This window comes from Eucyclogobius newberryi, unplaced genomic scaffold, assembly GCF_026437365.1.
Source record: "Eucyclogobius newberryi isolate DKJ021-1_F unplaced genomic scaffold, fEucNew1.0.hap1 SCAF_19, whole genome shotgun sequence".
Classification (NCBI taxonomy): domain Eukaryota; kingdom Metazoa; phylum Chordata; class Actinopteri; order Gobiiformes; family Gobiidae; genus Eucyclogobius; species Eucyclogobius newberryi.
Window position 1 is genome coordinate 27,996,490 of NW_027315823.1, and position 22,563 is coordinate 28,019,052.

A 22,563-nucleotide genomic window follows, 5' to 3' on the forward strand; every position below is an offset into this window, starting at 1 on the left:
GGTATTGTTCTGAAATGTCAATGCTTTGCCATCGCCAATGTCCCTAGTTCAGCATTAAACATGGATCTATTAAATTAACGCATTAAACTGATCCATTTTGCTTTTTTCTTTTGCTTTTTTTATTTATAACTTGAAATTACTTTTTAAATGTTTTGCTTTCTCCACAGCTCAACTCAACAATTCACACAAATGTCTTGATTTATTTACTAAAATTACATGATTATTTACTTTATATCTACAATCCACAATCCAAAGCCTCTCCACAGATCTGACCTGTAACTTGGCCTGGAGGGGTCGCCTGTTAGTCTCCACGGAGACAGAGAAGTCTAATGCCATACTGTGGAACATTTCAGGGAATGCAACATTTCCATGGAGACTAGCAGGTGACAGACATAGTGTACATTTAAAGGCAGGCATGTCAGAACTACAGCCTGGGGGCCAAATGCGGCCGTCAGACCAATTTTTTGTTGACCCTCCAGCTTCCTGCTAAGTTGGTCTAAACAACAAAAACTCGGGTCATTACTTTTTGCTGTAAAATTCAAGCATTTTGATGCTATACCAACCTAATATTAATGTGTCAAGTCTTAATAAAGGTGTGGAGGCGCATTGAAATAATGTCAAATGCAAAATGATTGAATGATTCACTTTGCCATTTGACAAATTTAACATTGTCAGGTTTTTGTGGCTGTCTGTTCCGTATAAGTTTCAAAATGCGGCCCTCTGTGAAAAAAGTTTGGACACTCCTGTTTAAAGGCAACATAAAGTATATTTACAACACAAATAAAACAATGTATGTACTGTAATGATTTAAGGACTTTTACACATTCAAAACTAGTAAAAACTAGATTAACTAGATCTGTGTGTGTTTAACTAGATATCTAGTTATGGATCGATGGACTGTTATTCCCAAATACATTTTCACTATTTAAATTGCCAGAAACTATTAAAATTATATCTTTCAGTTGCAGTCTTGATTCTTCATTAATTTAAGTTAAATAGATTTCTAAGAAAGTGTCATGACATTTATTTTAAAATAAAGACATCTGGAAATCAAGACGGTGCTCTGCACATCAGGTTCTGTGCCAGGTGCGTAGGATAAGGGCGTACGTGATGCTGAACTGTAAAGGGAAAGAAATCCCGCACACTGTCAAACTTGCAAAATAAAAGTTTAATGGTACAGAGGCAACATTTCGGCGTCTAGGCCTTCGTCACGTTGCCTCTGTACCATTAAACTTTTATTTTGCAAGTTTGACAGTGTGCAGGATTTCTTTCCCTTTAAAATAAAGACATCTAAAATTATTGTGCCTGCTGTAATCAGCAAACACATTAAATATGACGCTAAAGTCAGTTGACATTGAAGCTTCTCGGTACACTAGTTAAATGTTGTGTTTTCACAAATGTTCATATGTAGCTAAAAATGTACACAAATGTACAAAGAATAAAATGAATATATGACATGTTAAATGTAGTTTGTCCATGCATGTGTTGCCAAATAAAGTTATCAATGTTCTGTGTGCCTGCCCAGAAAAATCCAACTCAAGCATTTGACTAAAATTACTTGGATTTTTTACCCATTCAAAGGATATCATATTTAGTTTTAAACCATTAATCACAATAACAATGGTCCTAATCCCTCCTCATTCTGTAACCCTTGGATGGAATGGAAAAACTAAATCTTTCAAATCAGAAAGGAATCTCTTCTGAAACCTATCGATGGCAGATTTCTACTGGTGTACTAGTGTACTGGTGTTTACTCAGATGGTGTTTAATACAGATGGGGAGCAGCTAAAATGAATACGTTTAAAATGTAGATTTTTACTTTAATACAATGAGTTCTTATGTCTAGTCCAGGGGTCTAGAGCATCAAATTCTACAACGTAAACTCACATCTATTCATTATCTTGCTCCATCCAACTGTCACAGAACTCATAGTGATACAATTAGCGATGGAATGCGCTGAATCTACTGTAGAGTGTCACAACATTGTGATAGCTTCTGACTCTGTCTCTCTACACTTCAAAGCAATACATCGGGAAAATTTGTTTGTAGACAGGATATTCTATATAAAATCTTCTATTTGATACTCTCTCTGTCCAGGAAAGGTGTGAAGGTCTCCTTTGTTTGGGTTTTTGCCCATGTTGAAGTGGATGATGATGAAATGGTTGATTTGCTGGCTAAAAATTCCCTTAAACGGCCATCAATTGATGTGATGTATGAAAGAAGTACATGTGAAGTCAAGCCTATTAGAGAGAGCCTTTACTTGAATGAGAATAGGCCACACTTGACTCAATAGGTCACTGAATAGGATAATCAAACATCATACCAGTTTATGCAGTGGTGGGCCGTCAGGACCAGCAAGGCCTTCTCTGCTAGCCTAAACATAATGAGAATATAATTTAAATATCTATATATTTTCCCACAAATATTTATTAAATTATTCCCCAGTGTAAGAGTTATACTCTTCATTTCACGGCTTCTGCCCCAGGTTCAGATTTGGAGGGCTGGTCTTTATGTTAAGACTTTTATTCAATCATATTCAGCCATCATGTATCTAAAATCTGCCCTTAGGCCTTCAGACCTCAACAGTGAGGGTGCTTGTAGCTTAAAGTGAATGGAAATGAAAATGTTGTGTCAACCAATCAGCTTAAGAGTTGGCTCTTGTACGTCTGCTGGCTGTTACACAGGAGCCATCTAGCAGGTGCATCACGTGCAGGTCTTTTGATTGGATCCCCAATATTGAGAAGCAGGTCCTATGGGCGGGGCTCTGCAGAAACTCAGAACGAGGAAACTGGATTCGACAGACACATTAATCCGTGTACTACTAAGCTGTTTTTTCAACTCACAAAAGCGGAAGGAGGAAAAGATATTGATTTGGTCGAGGATAATTATTAATTAAACGCTTTTCTCAAGACAAACTTTTTAAGAAAAGGAGAGGTCGTCCGACACCGACGCTGCAAAGCCTGTTAGAGGCGGATTCGTTCCCCACTTTCAAAGTTTGGACATCGGCACGTTGAAAACGTGTTGACAACGTGCGGCACGCGGCACGGACAACACGCATCAGGTGCGGTACGGTCAACGCGCGGCACGGACGGCACGGACAACGCGCGGCACGGACAACGCGCGGCACGGACAACGCGCGGCACGGACAACGCGCGGCACGGACAACGAGCAGAGAACGAGCTGACAACGGCAGGGCACGGACAACGGCACGGAGAACGGAACGGACAACGCGCGGCACGGACAACGCGCGGCACGGACAACGAGCAGAGAACGAGCTGACAACGGCAGGGCACGGACAACGGCACGGAGAACGGAACGGACAACGCGCGGAGAACGGCATGGAGAACGCATGGAGAACGGCACAGACAACAGGCGGACAACGGCACGGACAACGCGCAAAGAACAGAACAGAGAACGCATGGACAACGCGCGAAGAACGGCACGGAGGACGCGCGGACAAGCTAAAGTAACGCCTGTTTAAACTGCGTTTCTGTCCAAATGTATAGTGTCTTGAGCCATGGCATCATAATGATGGTAATATGATGGTAATAAGAGGTGGATTCATTCGGGCGGGAATGTGTATGAAGGCCCAAGCCCCAGACCCACGGCCCGTCACTGTCAAGAACCAGAAACTGTTGAGCGTGTGCTGATTCACTGTACAGCACATGAACGAGAGAGAACTGAATTAGTTTTCTGGTTTCAAAATAATAAACAGAAAATCAATCTGCTGAATCTTCTTACAATCCAGTCACAAAGGCTATAATTACTTACTTTTGTAACACAGGATTAATTGGAAGAATACAGATTGGAAGAATATAGAGTTAAGAGTGTTGTTGTAGTGTTACACAATCCCCTTTTTGGTATTATGGTTTCCGTTGATCTCCTGTCCACACTCAATCCAGTAGGTGGTGGTAAATGGACCTTTTCAGTTGGCTTCCAACCACCATTCAAAGCAACACAAAAACAACATGTAGTAGTAGTAGTAGTAGTAGTAGTAGTAGTAGTAGTAGTAGTAGTAGTAGTAGCAGTAGCAGCAGCAGCAGCAGCAGCAGCAGCAGCAGCAGCAGCAGCAGCAGCAGCAGCAGCAGCAGTAGTAGTAGCAGTAGTAGTAGTAGTAGTAGGTGGTATGGCGGTTGGTATCCAAGTGTTACATTACCGGCAGACTTTATTCCTTCCACTTTATTCCAGCTGGCCTTTTCCCACGCCAGACTGTATTCTTTAGAAGTTCTTCTTCTACTACTTTGGTGTTTCAAAGCCCACATGTTCAAAGCACATTAGATCATCATCTTCCTCCTCATCCTCGGCACATTCTTCAACACAACCCAACTCTATAAACGTCTACCCAACCCTGTGTTATATACGTAAGCAACTACTGTGACTGGAATGTAAGAATATTCTGCAGATTGAATTCCTGCCTATTATTCTGAAACCACAAGGCCAACCCGGTCCTTTCTCTTTCATAGGCCGCATAGCGAATCAGCACGTGCTCGACAGTCTTTGGCACTTGACGGTGATTACACAGACCGGTCGGATGTTTGCCTATCCAACTCAGCGACCAATTGAGTCCAGTATGGCCCATCCTCATGCGAGCAAAGGCCCTTTCCTCCCCCGCGTACCTGCCCATGGATCTGCATGGACCAACACTACCCTGTATTTGATAGAGATGCCGTCCAGTATCACAACAACGCCAAAATTCCTGCCAAAGGCCATACACGCCCTCTTGATAATAGGCTTGATTTAAGATTTGCTTAACTCCACCCAAGGGAACTTTTAGCCAGCGAATCAGCCACTTGACCATGACCGTGACCATCTACCTCCACATGCGCAGGAACCCAAATGAAGGAAACCCTCACATCCTTCCTGGACAGGGAGAGTATCAGACAGAAGGTGCCATACGCAACATTCTGTCTGCAATCCGACTTCCCAAATTTACTGCTTTGCAATGTAGAAAGGCTGTCAGAGACCACCACAATTATACCGCAACACTTGAAAGTAGATTCAGCCCATTCCAATGCTAACCGTATCAACGCTATGAGTTTCGAGGTGAAAACAGAAAGGCAATCTGTTAACCCTAACCCACCTCCAAGTCAGGCATGAAATAAGCAGCGCCGGTACACCCACTCTCAGGATCCCTAGACCCATCGGTAAAAATAAATATATCGCCTAATGCTTATCAATGAGCTCTTGGACAACGACCTGTGGTGCCCTCCCAGTGCCTTCCTCAAACCTGCGATGCAAGTTAATATCAACAGGGGCCGGAACAAACTTGCAAGGAGCTACTGCTGACAAAGCCACCGAAGGGCTCACACTAGCCCCAGCAAGTCACGCTTTTGCATTTCCTACCCAAACTGTCAGCCTCATGCTGTCCCCCATCGTCTCTGAGAAATTCCCTTACCGGGTGCGAGCTTGTATGACCTTGCACATTCACTCAGTAAGCCAACAGAAGTTTTAACCTCCGGAGCCGTAACGGCAATTCTCCCAATTCAACCTGCAACGCCGAGACAGGGGAGGTCCTAAAAGCCCTGCAGCAGATACGCAAGGCCTGGACTTGCTCCACATCAAGCTTCTTTAAGTTAGTCTCAGCCGCAGACATGTAGGCAATACAGCCATAATCAATAGCTGCCCTCATAATAGCCCGATAAATATTCAGGAGCGACCTTCTGCTGGCTCCCCAGTCCTGGACAACGAAGCAAGTTATTCACCTTTATGCATTTACCACTGACCTTATCAATGTGCTGTCTTGTGCAAGCCTCTCGTCAAATATGACTCCCAAGAATCTCACTTCCCTGACCTGTTTGAGTACTTGCCCATGCAGTCTAAGGGAGATGTCCCTATACCCATTGAAGAAAGAAATCACCTGACACTTCTGTACGGACAGCTTAAACCCCCAATTCGAGTCCACTGCTCCACCTGCTGTATTGCTCTTTGCAGTTTCGTCTCGTAAAATCGGAGATATCTCCCCCTCACCCATAATGCGCCATCATCGGCATAAAGGCTCCTTCCAACAGATCCATCCGCGTCTTTAAAGATGTCAATAATCATGACATTGAACAAGATAGGACTGCACACACTCCCCTGCGGAATCTCATTTTCTACCTCATAAAACTCAGAGTAAGCCGCCCCCACTCTGGTTTGAATACACCAGCCAGACAGAAAACTCCTTAACCAGTTAAACAACTTTCCCTTCACACCACACTTACGCAACTTAATGAAGAGCCCATCCTTCCAAACCAACATCCAACTGTCACTTGATGACTTTATGATGTTGTAGAGCGGTCAATTCATTTAAATTATTCAAAGCTTCACTTATTGACTCATAATAGCTTTCAACAGAGGAAAGGTACAGTTTTAAGACACTTTCACAAGTACTTAACTTTATGCAACCAAAATGTCATAGAACAAAGAAATCGTTTTGAGGAAGAATCAGGTTATTTCTGTTTTTTTGGCTCATACCAGATAAAAGAGCTGAGCAGAGAAGGCACCTTTGGGCGTGTAGCCCGGTACATAGATCAGTCGACAAAACAAACCGTTTGTCTTCACCTTTCGGAAATACGCTACATTATTGAGCAGCTGCTGGAAACTTTTAAAGAACTGGCAAAGTATAAGATGATTCATGGAGATCTCAAGCCAGACAATATTATGCTGGTTAATCACACGCTTGAACCATTTAAAATCAAGCTGATTGATTTTGGGTTTGCTACCTCTGTGAGAAGTCTGAATCCTGGTGATATCATCCAGACTTGTAGTTACCGAGCTCCAGAAGCGAGTTTAGGAACAAAATTGGATGAGGCAATTGATATGTGGTCTCTTGGCTGTGTGATGGCATTTTTTTTCATCGGCCGCAATCTCTTTCCTGGTACATGCAAGTATGAAAATATGAGGATGATTACACGGATCATAGGCATGCCTGATATCCAGCAACTCCAAGAACGGACCACTTCTTCTAGAAAACACGTGGCTTCTATCATTGGAACACGCCCAAAGAATACATGGAAAAAACAGGAGAGCCCTACAATCCCTCTGACGACGATGATGACGACAAGTACAGATTTGGAGAACATGTCAGTATTCCAGCCTAAGCCAATTTCCCAAGAGGAAAAGGTAAATCCAGCAAAAAGGATAATGATGTGGCTTGAGTGACGTTCCCATGGGGTGGTGTGTGACAAGAAGAAGTCGCGGACACTGTTCTGTACTTTTCGAAGGTGTTTAATACAGATAACAGCGTCAGATAACAGGACAGCAGAAAACAGCGCCCGGGTCCGCTGATGATCAGGAAGACCCCGTCTCTGGGCGTACCTCGCCTTATATACTGAAACCGCACAAAGACCGATAAATGATATCTGACAGGTATGAGCCCATCCATGTACCAACGGTTTAGCCAATAAGAGAACAAGATGTAAAAAATATCCATATTTGGGTAGCACCAGGGAAAGTTACAGAATGAGAACATACGTGTGTACAGATGTTCAGACCTATATTTCCTTCCTCGGCTTATCGCTTCGCCTGTTGCTTACTCCTAGAAATAAATTACCGCAGGCGTCTCTGTACTCCTACAAACTGTAGAATAGTTAAACAAACCGAGGGGAATACAGAGAACAGAATGTACAGGTCAGATACTTCAATAACCCTAGGAGAGGCACTATCAAGTACACGAATGCTGCACAGGCGATCGCCTCGAGGACTCTGGAAACCACTAACGTTAAGGAAAGACAAGCTGGCAAAACACTGACCGTGAATGTTGAACCTGTTATTCAAAATGAAACAGGCAGAAAAGTAACAAGTACGGATGTGTCCTGCTCTACATTTGTATGTCAAAACAAGCCAGGTGGAACTGAAAGAAGTACCAAAAGTACCAAAAGACCAAGCAAAAGTAACGACCTCTTAGAAAGGAACACTGAACACCCGCTTGTCAATAATTCCATGTCGGCCTCCAAATCCTCCCGCTTTGTTCAAAATGGCCACAATTCTGTATGGTACAGCATCGTCAAAGTGCTGGTCAACACTTTGATGAAGAAACTGTTTCAGTATGAGTGTGGATTAGATCCAAAGGACAAGATGTACATCGCCATCGCTGATGATTTAACTCAAAAAGTTTTGAAGATCTACATTCCAAAAGAGCAGGTCCAACAAGTAGACATGAGCAAGAAAACCTTTATTATAGGTGTGATTAAGGATCTCAAAAATGAATTTGGCCCTTCCCACAGATTGTTCAAAAAGGCCACAGGAGAGGTGGAGAGTTTTGTTTCCAGTGCTGTAAGATTCTTTCAAAAGAACCTGCAGGACATCATAAAGGCCTGTATTGTCTGGAAGCTCTGATCAATAAGACTAGACCTCAACATCTCATCTTAATTTTCATTTTTTAATTTAAAAGATACTCTTCCTGTGGTCTTATCTGCCCTTATCTGATCTTTGACAGATACAGTGAGGAAAGCAAGTATTGGAACACCCTGCGATTTTGAAAGTTCTCCCACTTAGACATTAAGGAGGGCTCCGAAATTTTCATCGTAGGTGCATTTCCACTATGAGAGATTGAGAGAATATATTTACCAGTAATTTATTGGTATGTTATTTCTGCAAATAAGTATTTGAACATCTGCCAATCAGCAAGAATTCTGGTTCTCAAAGACCTGTTAGTCTGCCTTTCAAACTACTGCCATGGGCAAGGCCAAAGAACTGTCAAAAGACACCAGAGACAAAACTGTAGACCTCCACAAGGCTGGAAAGGGCTACGGGGCAATTAGCAAGCAGCTTGGTGAAAAAAGATCAAATGCTGGAGCAACAGTTAGAAAATGGAAGAGGCTAAAGATTATTGTCAATCTCCCTCGGACTGAGGCTTCATGCAAGATCAAAAAGAAAAGGTGAGGAATCAGCCCAGAATTACACGGGAGGAGCTGGTCAATGACCTGAAGAGAGCTGGGACCAGTTTCAAAGGTAATACACTAAACCGTCATGGTTTAAAATCATGCATCGCACAGAAGGTTCCCTTGCTCAAGTCAGCACATGCCCAGGCCCGTCTGAAGTATGCCAATGAGACCTGGATGATCCAGAGGAGTCATGGGGGAAAGTCATGTGGTCAGATGAGACCAAATTAGAACATTTTGGTATAAACTCTTCTTTCCGTGTTTGTAGGAAGAGGAGGGATGAGTAACATCCCAAGAACACCATTCCTACTGTGAAGCACGGGGTGGAAACATCATGTTTTGGGGGTGCTTTTCTGTACAGGGGACGGAACGACTGCAATGTATTAAGGAGAGAATGAATGAGGCCATGTATTGAGAGATTTTGGGCAACAACCTCCTCCCCTCAGTCAGAACATTGAAGATGGGTCGTGGCTGGGGCTCCGTAAGAAGCATATCAAGGCTCTGGAGTGGCCTAGCCAGTCTCCAGACCTAAGTCCAATACAAAATCTTTGGAAGAGCTGAAACTTCATGTTGCTCAAAGACAGCCCTGAAACACAGATCTAGAGAAGATCTGAGTGGAGGAGGGGGGAAAAATCCCTGCTGCAGTGTGTGCAAACCTGGTCAAGAACTACAGGAATTGTTTCACCCCTCTAGTTGTAAACCAAGGCTTCTGTACCAAATATTAACACTGATTTTCTCAGGTGTTCAAATATGTATTTGCAGCTATAACATACAAATAAATTATTTAAAAATCATACAGTATGATTTCCGGATTTTCTTTTTTTGATTCCGTCTCTCACAGGGGAAATGCACCTATGATGAAATCAAATTAATGTTAATGACATTTTAAAGTTGTAATTTGATTCCTGCATGTTTGAGTAATCTTATATTGTCTTGAAACTGAGGCTCAACACACACTGAAGGTGTGTTTCCAAGCTTCCGAGTTTTAAATATAATATGAAATAAGGATGTCGGTGTAATCCCTCATCCGTCCAGGAGTGTTCCATTGTAGAAAAATATTCAGTTGTGGTCATCTGGACTGTTTAAAAAAACAAAAAACAAGAGTCCAGATGTCTACAAATGAATCTTTTTCTACAATATGAAATAAGAGAAAATAAATAAAATGTTAATTTCCATAATTTATTCTAAAGATACATTTTTATCTCCAAATCTGCATTAATGTGTGTATACTGTACGTTTGCTATGATACTATATAAAACATCTTTGTTACACTGATTGGGACAGAAGCAAGTGGCACAAAAGTATACTCAGTCACCACAACGAGGACAAAAAGTAAAAAGACTTTTAAAAAAATCTATATAATCTTAAAGTAAAAAAATACACAAATACTCACAGAATTATGCAAACATATATTTTATTTAGTTCCACAGGAGTCACCTTAAACGTGAGTAAACATATACAACTACCAAAAATGATAAATACAGACAGTAAAAATGCACAGATGGTGACTAAAAGGTTTTTTTTATACATTTTTCTGATTCAATTCATCATGATCTCAACATTTCTCCACAATAAATATGCACATAAGTAGTGGCTATATTTCATTATAAAGAGGTACGTGACCAAGCATAATGGCAGTGATTCAAAAACAATTTAAACAATTTATCACAAAAGATTAAAGTATTTTGGCCCAAAACGTACAGTATTAGTGGTTGTCTAGTGTTGCTGCATCAGTGCACAAAACTATTTTTTAACAATTTACTTTTCACGGACAGTTGGGTAAGAACACTCGTTTTAGCTGCCAAGTTGCTTTTCCGCAGCTTTTAGGTTAATCTGGTTTAGTTATCTCTAGTTTGAACTAAATTATTAGACCAATAAATGATTCAAGTTAATTCAGTTTAGTACAGAATGACATGTTATTCAAGCAGCTACGTTTCTAGTGGTTCAAAGTCATCTAAAATGTACCAAAGATGATTACAATATTTTACACGTTCATGTCCTTCATACAGAAAACAATCAGAAAATGTTGTGACAAAAGACTGAGTGGCACATATCGTCTTGAAACGGACAATTCTACATGTATAAATTTGCGCTGGATGAGTTTGTTAACATGTAAGATTTTGTAACAGTTGTAAATATGTGTCCTGAAAATCGCTTTATACAGACTTTACGGGAAAATGATGTAAACAAACATTAAAGGTGCAGTACAGTATGTAACACAGGAAATGCTGTCTTCTGGTATCTTCGAATAATATGGCTAGTAACGATTATTTTAGCACTCAAATTGCCAACAATAATTTTTTTTTATTTTTTATTCTTTTAGACAGAAAATAACGTAAAAAAATATTTATGAAAATCTGGCATTTGGATTTGATAAAAAAGTCATTTGGCATGTTTTTTCCTGATTAAGATTATTTTGATAGTCGACTAAGCACGGTTAATCGTGGCAGCTCTAGCAAAGTCGTTCCAAACAACCACCGGAAAACCTACCTGGTGCACCTTTTGACTTAAATTGTTCAACTTTTACATAAGAGTCGTTACAAAATAATACTATTTCGGGAGACTTTAAACTGCAATGACGCTATTTCGGGAGACTTTAAACTGCAATGACGCTATTTCGGGAGACTTTAAACTGCAATGACGGATCTGTGGATTTCAGAGTGGTTCAAAAGTACCTTGGTTGCCAGTTAACAATTCGGAACAAAATACGATATCATTTGAATGGGCAAAACAGTCCTGAAGATATTACCTATAAAACAGGACAATGAAACCCATGAATTATCAAAATATTAGATTATCACCATCACAATCTCATAACAAATCGTGTATCGGACACCACTTCCAATTGTGAGGTTATTTTTCCTTTTCCCCAGTAATTTGCATGTACCTAAACTACATGTCAAATTGATTGTTTTACACACAATTACCCTGTTTCTTTAATAAACATGATTTTATCTTAATGTGTTGATTTAGATATAATATATGAGAAAAAAATAGCAACATTAGGGTCAACTGAACCTTTGGTAAACTTCAGCACTGGTCGTGTTGTAACCTTCAAACTGTAAAAAGTCTAGAAGAGGAGGAAGTGTTTGAATACGTAACAAAGAGGTTCTCTAGAGGTTTCTCTATGTCAAACTTGGCTTATGTAGTGAGTGCCGTCGTCAAGCGTCCAGTGTCCTGCAGTGTTGTCTAAAGGTCTTTGAGGTCTTCTTTGAATTACCTGCAACAGCAAACAAACGGACCATTAGTGGGAAGATTCAGGTGAAGACACGAGCGTAAATGAACAAGATAAACAGACGGGAGGAGCGGTCAAACGGAAGGTCAAAGTGTAGGGCTAGTTTGAGTCTAGAAGCGGGCATATTGTTGTTTGCTTTGGGGACAATGGGAAATCTGGAATATTGTATTGCGTTTGCATGTACACTGCAAGTCTCATTTGCGATGGAACGCGGATAGAATTGACCAGTGAGTTTTAATAAAAGGCTTGAGAGAACTGTTGCTGCGGCCATCTTGTGAGTGGAGAAGCGCCAAACTATTTCAGATTTTCGTGACTAATACAGGTAAATATTCTCTATTTAGAAGGCTACACTTGCCATATTGTTTTTTTGTTTTTAATTAAGATTTTATTTTTCCAATTTTTAAAGAACAATGAAATCAATCAATCAATCAATCAATCAACAAACAAAGCAAATTCTGAGTCTCAAGGTACAATAGTAAGTCATTTTTCATAGTTTTGGCCGGGGAGCGACTTATACTTATATTTATACTTATACTTCGAAGCGACTTATATGTAATGTAATTTGTTATTTTCACACTTGCAACTGCGTTTCATACTCCAGTGCAACGTATATATATTTTTTTCTTCTCTATTATGCAATTTTTGGCTGGTGCGACTTATACTCCGGTGCAACTTATAGTCCGGAAAATACGGTAATCGAAAAAAAATCTCTGTAATCGTCAGTGGAAAAAAATAAAATCAAACTCAAGTTACAGTAACGCTGAACATTTGCACTGGTAAATCTGCACAAACCCCACCTGCTCTTGGTACCTGGGCGCCTGGTACACGTGCGCTGCCATCGGCGACGGCGCGTTCTTGAACCTCACGGCGCCCTGCCTGTCGAGTGAGCGGGACCTGGGAGACTTGAGCTGGCTGCTGCGCCTGTGCCACAACTGCAGCTGCTCGTCCAACGCCTGCTTGGCCAGACTGCCCACCCGGTGGCAGCCCACGCTCTGCTGCTGGTCCCGGTGCGGCTGCGGCGGGGCCAGTCGGATTTCCGGCGTCCTCTGAACTCTCTGGTATTGCTGGACCGGCGCCTCCTTGTAACAGTACTCGTAGCGGTTCGAGTGCGGCGGTTGGGCGTAATAACTTCTCCCCATGTCCATTTCCGCCGGGTAAACCATCTCTTCGTAATATGCTTTGGGGGAAGACTGCGGTTTGGTGTTGTGATAGTAATTGGCGTGAGGGAAGAGTTGATGTTGGTAGCTTCCGTTGGAGAAGACGGAGTGGTATTGTCGGGGTAAATCGCAGGGGGATTCGTGGCATGGTGAGCTGTTGTAGGAGGAGTACGAGTGCTCGGAGTTGCTGTCCTCAGACCCGGCGTGGTTGCTGTAGTTTAGTGAGGTTTTCAGTGAAGGGGGAGAAGGAGCAGCAGCAGGAGGAGCAGGAGGAGGAGGAGACATGTTATAGGTGATTGAATATTCGGTGAGGCGTCTGCGCGCACTTCTAGTTCGGCCGCGCTCTTTCTCGTGGTTGTAAAGAGATTCAGGGCCGGATAACCTGTGCAAACAACAAATGTGATGTGATATAATGTATTACATTGTGGCAACACAGTGGTGCATTGGTTAAATCGTGTCCCCCAGCTACAGCCAGGACCACACACACAGAAATGCATGTCTAGGTCAAAGTTAATACTGTGGCAAAACACTTCTGTAAATCTGAGGTAAAACAAGCTATACATTTTCTGAATTTAACAAGCATCCAATAAGCGGCTGTAATTGGACAGTTGTATGATGTGCTCTATAGTCTGGTTTCAGACCTTCCTGCATTCAAACAGAAAGTACAGACTGGCTCACAAGGCAGACGGTGCAATATGGTTTTAATCCCATAATAATTATTATAACCAACACCTTACTTTAAACATCTTAACTATGGAATATTAGTTCATAATGAAAATCAAATGTAATTAATAAATGAAATAATAGATTATAGTAGCTTTCATTTTACAGACAGTTACTTATGACCATATGTTGTGTTATATGTATACCAATGATTGTGTTGGTCCACTCGGCCCTCTGCCACATACTTGGTTCTGAAGATGAGAAAAATAACTGGCCTTCCTTGAGCTAGAGGGACTTTTGGTTCAATAATCTGTCCAGACAAGGCCTCGTTTTATTGTCTCAGTACCAAATGTTCCAGTTAATCTCTAAAATTTTGTTGTACACCTTGAAAAATGATAAACAAATCACATCACCTTTTCATTTTTTTGTAACAACCTCAAAGATTTTCCACAAAGAAAGAACCTTGAGTAATTGCACTCCTGTGCCAAGGACACTGCTTTTTCAGTGTTTTTTTTATCTTGGCCTACGTCAGAGGTACAATACTCCCTACAACGGAAGCAAAGCTAGACTTGAATGGACAAAACTATCACAATGTTCTGAGAGTTCATTTTCATATGCTTCCGCTGTAGAGAATTATACCTCTGATAACGAGGACTGAGCCGAGGACTGAGCCAAGGACCTGGCACAGCACTGCAGGGCACTTTCTCCACCAAACCTTATTCTTTTGTAGATTGTAGACACAAACTACAAAACGTTCTTGTTTTCATATTACAGAAAGTGGACTATTGAAAAGTCTAAAATTGCATTCATATTTTAGTTAAGTGGTTCCAAATTAGTAGAGATTGTTTGTACCAATGTAAAAATATGTATTGACATTTTAGTGCTGATTAACAATGTGGACAAAAGCCAGTAAAAGCACCATCATCGTTGTCTCAAAAGTATAGTTCATATAAATTAGGTCCAGAGAATAGATAAGTGTTAAAATGTGTACATTTTGTTTTTAAAAGTCTATTAAACCCATAGGAGTGGTGTGTGCCTATTCAATGTGCAATCCACGACACCCTAGATCAGGGATGGGCAAACTACGGCCCACGGGCCACATGTGGCCCATTTATTTTTTTCAATGTTCAAAATGTAAAAACATTAAAAAAAAAAAAACAATAAAAAGACCAATGAGAGCAAATGCATCTAAAAAAGTCAAAGTTGAAAATAAACGCCCCATTTACTTCAGAGTTGGTCAGTTTAATAGATTTTCAAATTAAGTCAAAAATTTTGACTTAATTTGAAAATTGATCAAACTGACTGAAAAATTTGATTTTTATACATTTTCTGTAGGTCAATTATAATGTCGCTCCAGTCCTTAATGGGCCCAAAGTTTTCAGTGCAAAGTACCATTTCACATTCACAAATGGGCTGCATTATAGTACATTATTTGTGAGGCCCTCAAGGTGGCGCTCACGGCTGCAGTAGAGGGCAGATTATGTGCAGCATCACAGGGGAAACACAACAACCAAAACAGATGGATAAAGGTATAAGTTGTACCGTAGTGAGAGCTGGCGGTGGACCCTCATCTCTGGAGTGGATGGAGTGCTGTTGGACTGGGACCGGCTCAGTTTGAGGTGAGACAGCGGCGAGCTCAGAGCGCACTGAGCCAGACACTCCTCTAGGGGGGGCAACAGCTCTGTCTTCACCGGGGTGCTGCTGTGAAGAAAACAGGACGGATGAATATGGGCCCTATATGGGCCCAAGTCCTCAAGTCCCCCGCAGGAAACGGTTGAGGAAGACACAGCGAAGAGAGGGGAGACACAGCGAGGAGAGGCGACAGAGCAAAGAGAGGAGACAGAGCGAAGAGAGAGGAGAAAGAGCAAAGAGACAGAGAGGAGACACAGCGAGGAGAGAGGAGACACAGCGAGAAGAGGAGACACAGCGAGGAGACAGAGGAGAGAGGAGACACAGAGGAAAGAAGAGACACAGAGGAAAGAAGAGACACAGAGGAAAGAAGAGACACAGAGGAAAGAAGAGACACAGAGGAAAGAAGAGACACAGAGGAAAGAAGAGACACAGAGGAGAGAAGAGACACAGAGGAGAGAAGAGACACAGAGGAAAGAAGAGACACAGAGGAGAGAAGAGACACAGAGGAGAGAAGAGACACAGAGGAGAGAAGAGACACAGAGGAGAGAAGAGACACAGAGGAGAGAGGAGACACAGAGGAAAGAAGAGACACAGAGAGGAGAGGATACACAGAGAGGAGAGGAGACAGAACGAGGAGAAAGAGCGAGGAGCGAGGAGACAGAGCGAGGAGACAGCGAGGAGACAGCGAGGAGAGAGGAGACACAGCAAGGAGCATTAAGACAGAATTACTACTTAATTAAAGAATCACATTTATTTAAGTTTTGCTATAAAAATGTTAAATAACAAATACGTAAGTAAATAAATCAATAAGAGAGTCTACAATTCAACACAAACATTAACATTAGCCCTTCTAAAACAGGACAAAGACTCGGTCCTTTACGCTACCTCTTCTTGCGGGAGTAAGACTTCTCGGGGCCGAGCGGCTGGTCCAGGTTCGATTCGGACCAGGGCGAAGGCTGGATGGGTGGAAGATCTTCCACGACCAGACTCGAGTTCAAACTGAGCGTGGAGTTCAAACTGGGGCACGGGCTGAGCTGTAGTGACACGGGGAGGGCGTAGGGGGCGCTGTTCAGTGAGGAGCAGGGAGTGGGCGGAGGCATCGGCGGGAGGGCTTCCGGCTCAGACAGGAAGAGCTGGCTCGAGACTTCTGAGGAGACAGGAGATTAAGGAAATGACACGATTGTTTTAGGATTCATATTTTACCATTTTCTATAAAGTTATGATTTCCATTTTACTAACATTAGAACAGTCAGTGGCGTTTAGGCCCGTCTTCGACTAAAGAAATGACTAAAGATCTTTAGGGCTGCAACCAGGGCAGTAATTTGTTACTAATTTACTAGTAATGTAGTAATCTAAATTGATTACTAAAACAATAATACTAATCAGAATTTAATCTAAATTTGAACAGGGATCAATATTGAAAAAACAAACAAATAGGACTTTTCTATAATTTTCTAAATTATTTGGATCTCTAACAGAATTTGTGTACGATCACATGGTAATATTTAAGAAACAAGACTTCTAATGTCTAAAAAGTGATTTTATAATTATTGTGATACCAAAATAGGTATTGTGTATTAGGCCTTTTCCTTAGTATCAAAATCGAGTTTGGAATGTTTGAATCATGACAACACTAGTCACAACAGCAACACAGCTGTGTTCTAAGACCTAAGATCTCACATGACTTCTTTATTGTATTGTATACATTGTGTTGTTTATGCGCCCAAACTCTACGTGCCCAAGACAAAGTCTCACTGTTGGACAATAAAGTTTAACTTAAGCTCAGAGGAGTTCACACAATTACAACGATCAAACTCATTCCATGTCTTCCTCTTACTTCCATTCTGTCCATTTAATCCTAATAATTACAATAAAAAAAGAAATCAACAATAAATATTTTGGTTGACTAAGCATAAAAGCCCTTACAGCCCTATACTGCTTTTAAAATTAAGGTCAAAGATAGCATTGTTTTAGGGTTATTTGGTGGTTTATTGGGAGTAGTAGATTAAAAGATTAAAAGGGTTGTACCTTCATCTTGGACCACAGAGTCGGACAAAGAGCTGTCGTCAGAGGTCCCTTGATCTGTAAAAAATAGTCAAATCGTTCACTTATGTGCTACTTACATCTTTAGGGGAGTATTTTTTCCTCCTGTTTGTGTACTTTTTCTTAAAATTGATTACTTCTTCCACCACTGAACTGAACCGTTATGAATGGACAAAAGATCTAAATGACTAATGGTGAGTTTCGAGTAACAATCTCAGGGATCATTGCACAGGCTTGTGACAGGCTTCTGCACGATCGGCACACGTCAGTGAACATCTATGAGGAAATGATCCAGTCCAACAGTTGAGGCTGCGTTTCCCCTCAAATATCGGGATGTTTTCGTCACAAAAACAAAACCTCTGCTCCCAATTTTGTCCTGTGTTGTATATTTGACAGTTTCTGCATTTTTTAATCCCGTTTGTACGGTGACCTGAAAACTTAATTTGTTATGTATTAATGCGCTTTATATTTGTGATGTACTGTGCATTCACGTCACATCACATTAGAATTAATTATTTGCCTCAAAATTGTACAAACAATGCAAAAAGAAGGTTGAATTATTTGGCACGAATTATTGCCTCAAGTCTTTTTGAGTATAATACTACATGCTAATGATGATAATGATAATAATGATGATAATAATGACAATAATAATGACAATAATAATAATCTGTCATGTGACGTTTACGGGGGAGTGGCTTCTGTCTGGCCAACGACCGTCTTTCACGTTGTCATTATGGGGTATTGTTTGCAGAATTTTGAGGCAAAAATGTATTGAATTGTTTTTGAATAAGGCAGTAAAATGTGTTGGGCTATAAATATATTGTGTTACTATAAGATTACCTGGAGGAGTAATGTTGAATGCAGGCAGCGGTGATGTGCGTCCTCGCTCCAGTCTCAGTTTGAAGGCCGTGTCCTGGAGCAGTTTCAGTTTCTGCTCTTCTCGTTTGAACTGTTGAAGTCGACTCTTCCTCACAGCTTTGCTCAGGCGCTCCTCGTCACACAGTTGCCACGCCGCTTCGTAAATCTTCATCTGCAAAGCTAGCTCTGACTCGACGACGCTCAAGTTCGAACTCTGGAAATCAAATCAAATTATAAACTATTGCTTAGGCCGCAACAAACAGCGCTTGTACATTGAGACTTAAAATACATTAGGAACCAAATAAAGGTTAAAATATGGTCACTATCTTCTAGATAGAGAACAGCGGCAAATATTATGCATTATTTGATGGTTATTAATCTTTACACATGCTCTTGCGACTCTTTAGTTTGGCATGTTCGGGAAAAAGTTTATAAAAAACAAATTAGCATCTGTATCTCTTCCATTTTTTGGCGCCATCTATTGGCTGCAGAGGGAATTAAAACAGCTTAATAATAAACAATTGGAACACTCTCTCAGAGATGCAAGGCAGCCACACAGTTATACTGATCATGATTCGGGTTATGATTTATGGACTTAAAAAACATCAGAGAAGATTCTTAGAGCCACGTCATAGATCGAGGAAAGGTCTGTTATCGAGGAGATTCAGTGTTTTTGACGCTCGAAGGGGAGAGGATTGTCTTACCAGGATACATCAACTAGTGTGAACGAAGCTAAAAGTAACTCCAGGTGTGTTTTTGATGAGAGAACAGTGTTATAAATGGATTAAAAGCTATTTTGTCCTTTAAATCATGCAGCCGTCTTTGAAATTGTCTTTTCATGTGTTTTAGCCCAGATAATGGAGATAATGGTATATATGCAGCTTGTATCGTCAGTTGTTCTTCCACTTCCACTCACCCCATTTTTCTGCGGGAGACTGAGCTCGTCGAGTTTGAACGCCGTTCCCACTCGTCTGCGGATCTGAGGCGGCTTCTCTCCGGGCTTCAGCGGGAAATCTTCAGAGAGCTTCCCCGTTAACTCCTGAACAAACACATTTAATAAAAGTTATTACATTTGAACGAAAGATTAGAGAGTGAACGTAGTATAAGTGTTAGCGCTGCAACTAACAATTATTTTAGTAGTCGACAAGTCAGCGGTTATTTAAATATGATTAGGTTTAAATATGATTGCCAGATTCTTGAAAGAGAATATACAAATAAGTCTATTAATGAAGAAAATCAGAAATTGTTTATTCTTTTTTTACATAATCTCAGTGTATTTAAAAAATAAAAAGTGTACAGTCAAGATCACCATTACAATTATCAACTACCCTAATGTTTTTTTTTTATAGTGGACTAGTAACTAGTAGTCGATTAATGCAGCCCTAATAAGTAATTTTGTGTTAGTGTTGAATTTAGCAAGAAAAACTTAACGAGTTAAATGTAAAATATCTATTTATTCTTGAACAGCATTCCTACAATAAAAAAACTTCTTGTCATTTAAATAAACATTGTTCAATGTGATTTATAATGTCAGTCGTTGTATAAACCCCATTTCATCAGATGTACTTTCAACAGACAATAATAAGGTACAAATAAGCCTTAAGGAATCACTGTGTTTTACCAGGCCTTTGGCAGTTTTGAAATTCTCTAAGTTTTTTTGGCAGTCGTCATTTGTGCATGTTCAGACAAATGTGTTCAGGGAAGTCCGTTGCACAATTCAGATTTCCTTTCACTTCGCATTCTCCAGTCTCACCTTTCTCTATGTCAAGTATCTACAAGTGTCACGGAAACACACAAGAAATATCTCCAAGAGACTATTAAAAAGACGTTTAGTTTACATTGTGTATCAGCAACAACAATGAAACAATGAAGAATAATAATAATTCAAAAGGTAAATTCAAGTTGATTTAAATGAAGAGAGAAAATTAGAATTAAGTTATTTTACAGGGATCAGAAATGACAAAAGAGAAAATGAAATGTTCCAATTTGCACACATTTATTATACTGTGTTAGAATTATTATAATTATTATGAAGTTTATTATGTAATTCTAATGAAAATGACAAACACAGATTTTAAATGTATTTACCAGTAAATTATTTGCATACAGGTAATAAGATTTCTGGTGGACTTGGCCACCAGCTCGTCTCCATTGGAAATTTATTGTATCATTGTTGCAAAAAGATTTGTGCATTTGTAATAAGATAAGATATGCCTTTATTTGTCCACACAATGGGGAAATTTCCGTGTTGCAACGCAAGTAGATACAGAAGAAAATAATGTGATTTTGGACTATGGCGTAATTTAAATATATATTTTAAATTAAAGGGAACCATGGCTGTGGGCCAGACCATATTGCTTGGGGATCCGGAGCTGGCCTGTCGGCCACATATTGGAGATCCCTGGTCTAGTCACCAAAGACCCATTCATAAATGCAGCCTTACCTGGTCATTTTGTCAGAAACGTGTGAATGAAGAAAGGGGATTGCAGTGTAACACTACACCAATGCTCTTAACTCTATAATTGTCCAATTAATCCCGTGTTATTTAACTAAGTAACTATAGCCTTACGTGATACTTGAGACTGAATTGTACAAAGATTCAGCAGATTGAATACCCGTTTATTATTTTGAAACCATAAAACTAATTCAGTTCTCTCTCTTTCATATGCCATGTGAATCAGCACATGCTCAAAAGTTTCTGGTTCTTGACAGTGATTTCACAAACAGGTAGGATGTTTGCCTATCCTACTCAGCGACCTATTGAGTCCAGTGTGGCCTACTCTCATGCCAGTAAACGCTCTCTCTTCCCCCATGTTCCTGTGGTTGTTGTTGTGTTACTTTAATGGCGGTTGGCAGCCCAAAAAAACAACAAATTCCTGGAATAAATCATGGCAAAGTGATCATGATCAAGGCAGGACTATAGAAGTCCAAATGCATATGCGACAACTGCACTATCTGACAACAGTCTGAAGAATAAAGTCTGGCCGTAATGCAACACTTGGATGCCAACCGCTATAAAACAACAACAACAACAACAACAACTGCGCTATCTTCAGGACAAAGTGAGACGAGTTGTGAGAAGTCCATTAAGCAGACAGAGAAAAACATTAAACTCAACAAAGCCAAATGTGCTGCTGTTGAGCAAGACACCAAAGCCATCATAGAATACCTAAAGTTTGACTTGGCCAAAAAGCAGCAGCGACTGGTGGAGATGCAGGATCTGTACGAGCAACAAACCCAGAAGTCCCGGCTGGAGATGGACGAGACTGATGAGAAAAATAACCAAATTCTGCTGAAACTTGAAGAGAAACTGAAGAAACTGACAACAAACCTGACCAAAACCAAGGCAAAGCATGCAAAAAGATTGGACGACTTGCAAAACAAGTCCAGTCTTGCAAAGACAAACTGGTCTAGAATTGGAAGAACAACAAAGACGAGATCAAGGAGATGCGAGAAGAGGACCTGGATCCAGAAATGGAAGCCAGCATCCTTAAAAGAACGAGGCGGATGTAGAGAGCATTGTCAGGGCGGGGTTCATTTAGCTTCTGAGGATTGAGAGAAAGTACCACCAACTGTGGTGAGAAAACCTGGCCAACTACAGTAAGGCTGTAGTTGCTAACTTATATAAGCAACTACAGTCTTATATAAGTTAGATATGGCGGCTGGTAACACTTGGATACCAGCCGCCATAAAACACCTTAGAAGAAGAAGAAGATAACACAGGGTTGGGTAGACGTTTATAGAGTTGGAGTGTGTTGCACTGCTGTGGTGGGTGGTGGGTGGCGGTGGTGTGGCTTTTGGATGCCGGCCGCCGTGGAGCGCCGAGGAGGAAGAAGAGGATCTCATGTGCTGGGAATTCGTGGGCTTGGAACTCATGTGCTTGGAACTTGTGGGCTTTGAACTGAAGATTGAAGTCTAAAGAATAAAGTCTAAAGAATAAATCCTTTAGACTTCAATCTTCAGTTCAAAGCCCATGAGTAAAGAAGAAAGTCTAAAGAATAAAGTCTGGCAGTAATGTTACACTTGAATACCAGCCTCCATGAATGACAAAAGAAGACGACGACTCATAATAGCGTTCAACAGAGGACAGGCACAATTTTGACACTCTTAA

The 22,563-nt window shown here is 40.7% G+C and overlaps 1 protein-coding gene across 2 annotated transcripts in view; it reads right to left on the reverse strand.

Moving 5' to 3' along the window:
* Nucleotides 1-11,828: 11,828 nt before the first annotated feature.
* inavab (innate immunity activator b) overlaps nucleotides 11,829-22,563 on the reverse strand; it is a 39,021-nt gene continuing 28,286 nt past the window's right edge. Inside the window, exons 5-11 of one of the 2 annotated variants that reach the window (XM_072452568.1) lie at nucleotides 19,369-19,491; nucleotides 18,435-18,666; nucleotides 17,577-17,630; nucleotides 16,434-16,695; nucleotides 15,459-15,617; nucleotides 12,894-13,635; nucleotides 11,829-12,081 (exon numbers count right to left, since the gene is read on the reverse strand). In XM_072452568.1, the coding sequence (XP_072308669.1) occupies nucleotides 11,992-12,081; nucleotides 12,894-13,635; nucleotides 15,459-15,617; nucleotides 16,434-16,695; nucleotides 17,577-17,630; nucleotides 18,435-18,666; nucleotides 19,369-19,491 (1,662 nt within the window). In that variant the 3' untranslated portion in view covers nucleotides 11,829-11,991. The remainder of the gene's footprint in view (nucleotides 12,082-12,893; nucleotides 13,636-15,458; nucleotides 15,618-16,433; nucleotides 16,696-17,576; nucleotides 17,631-18,434; nucleotides 18,667-19,368; nucleotides 19,492-22,563) is intronic. The other variant, XM_072452569.1, reaches the window with a different exon arrangement.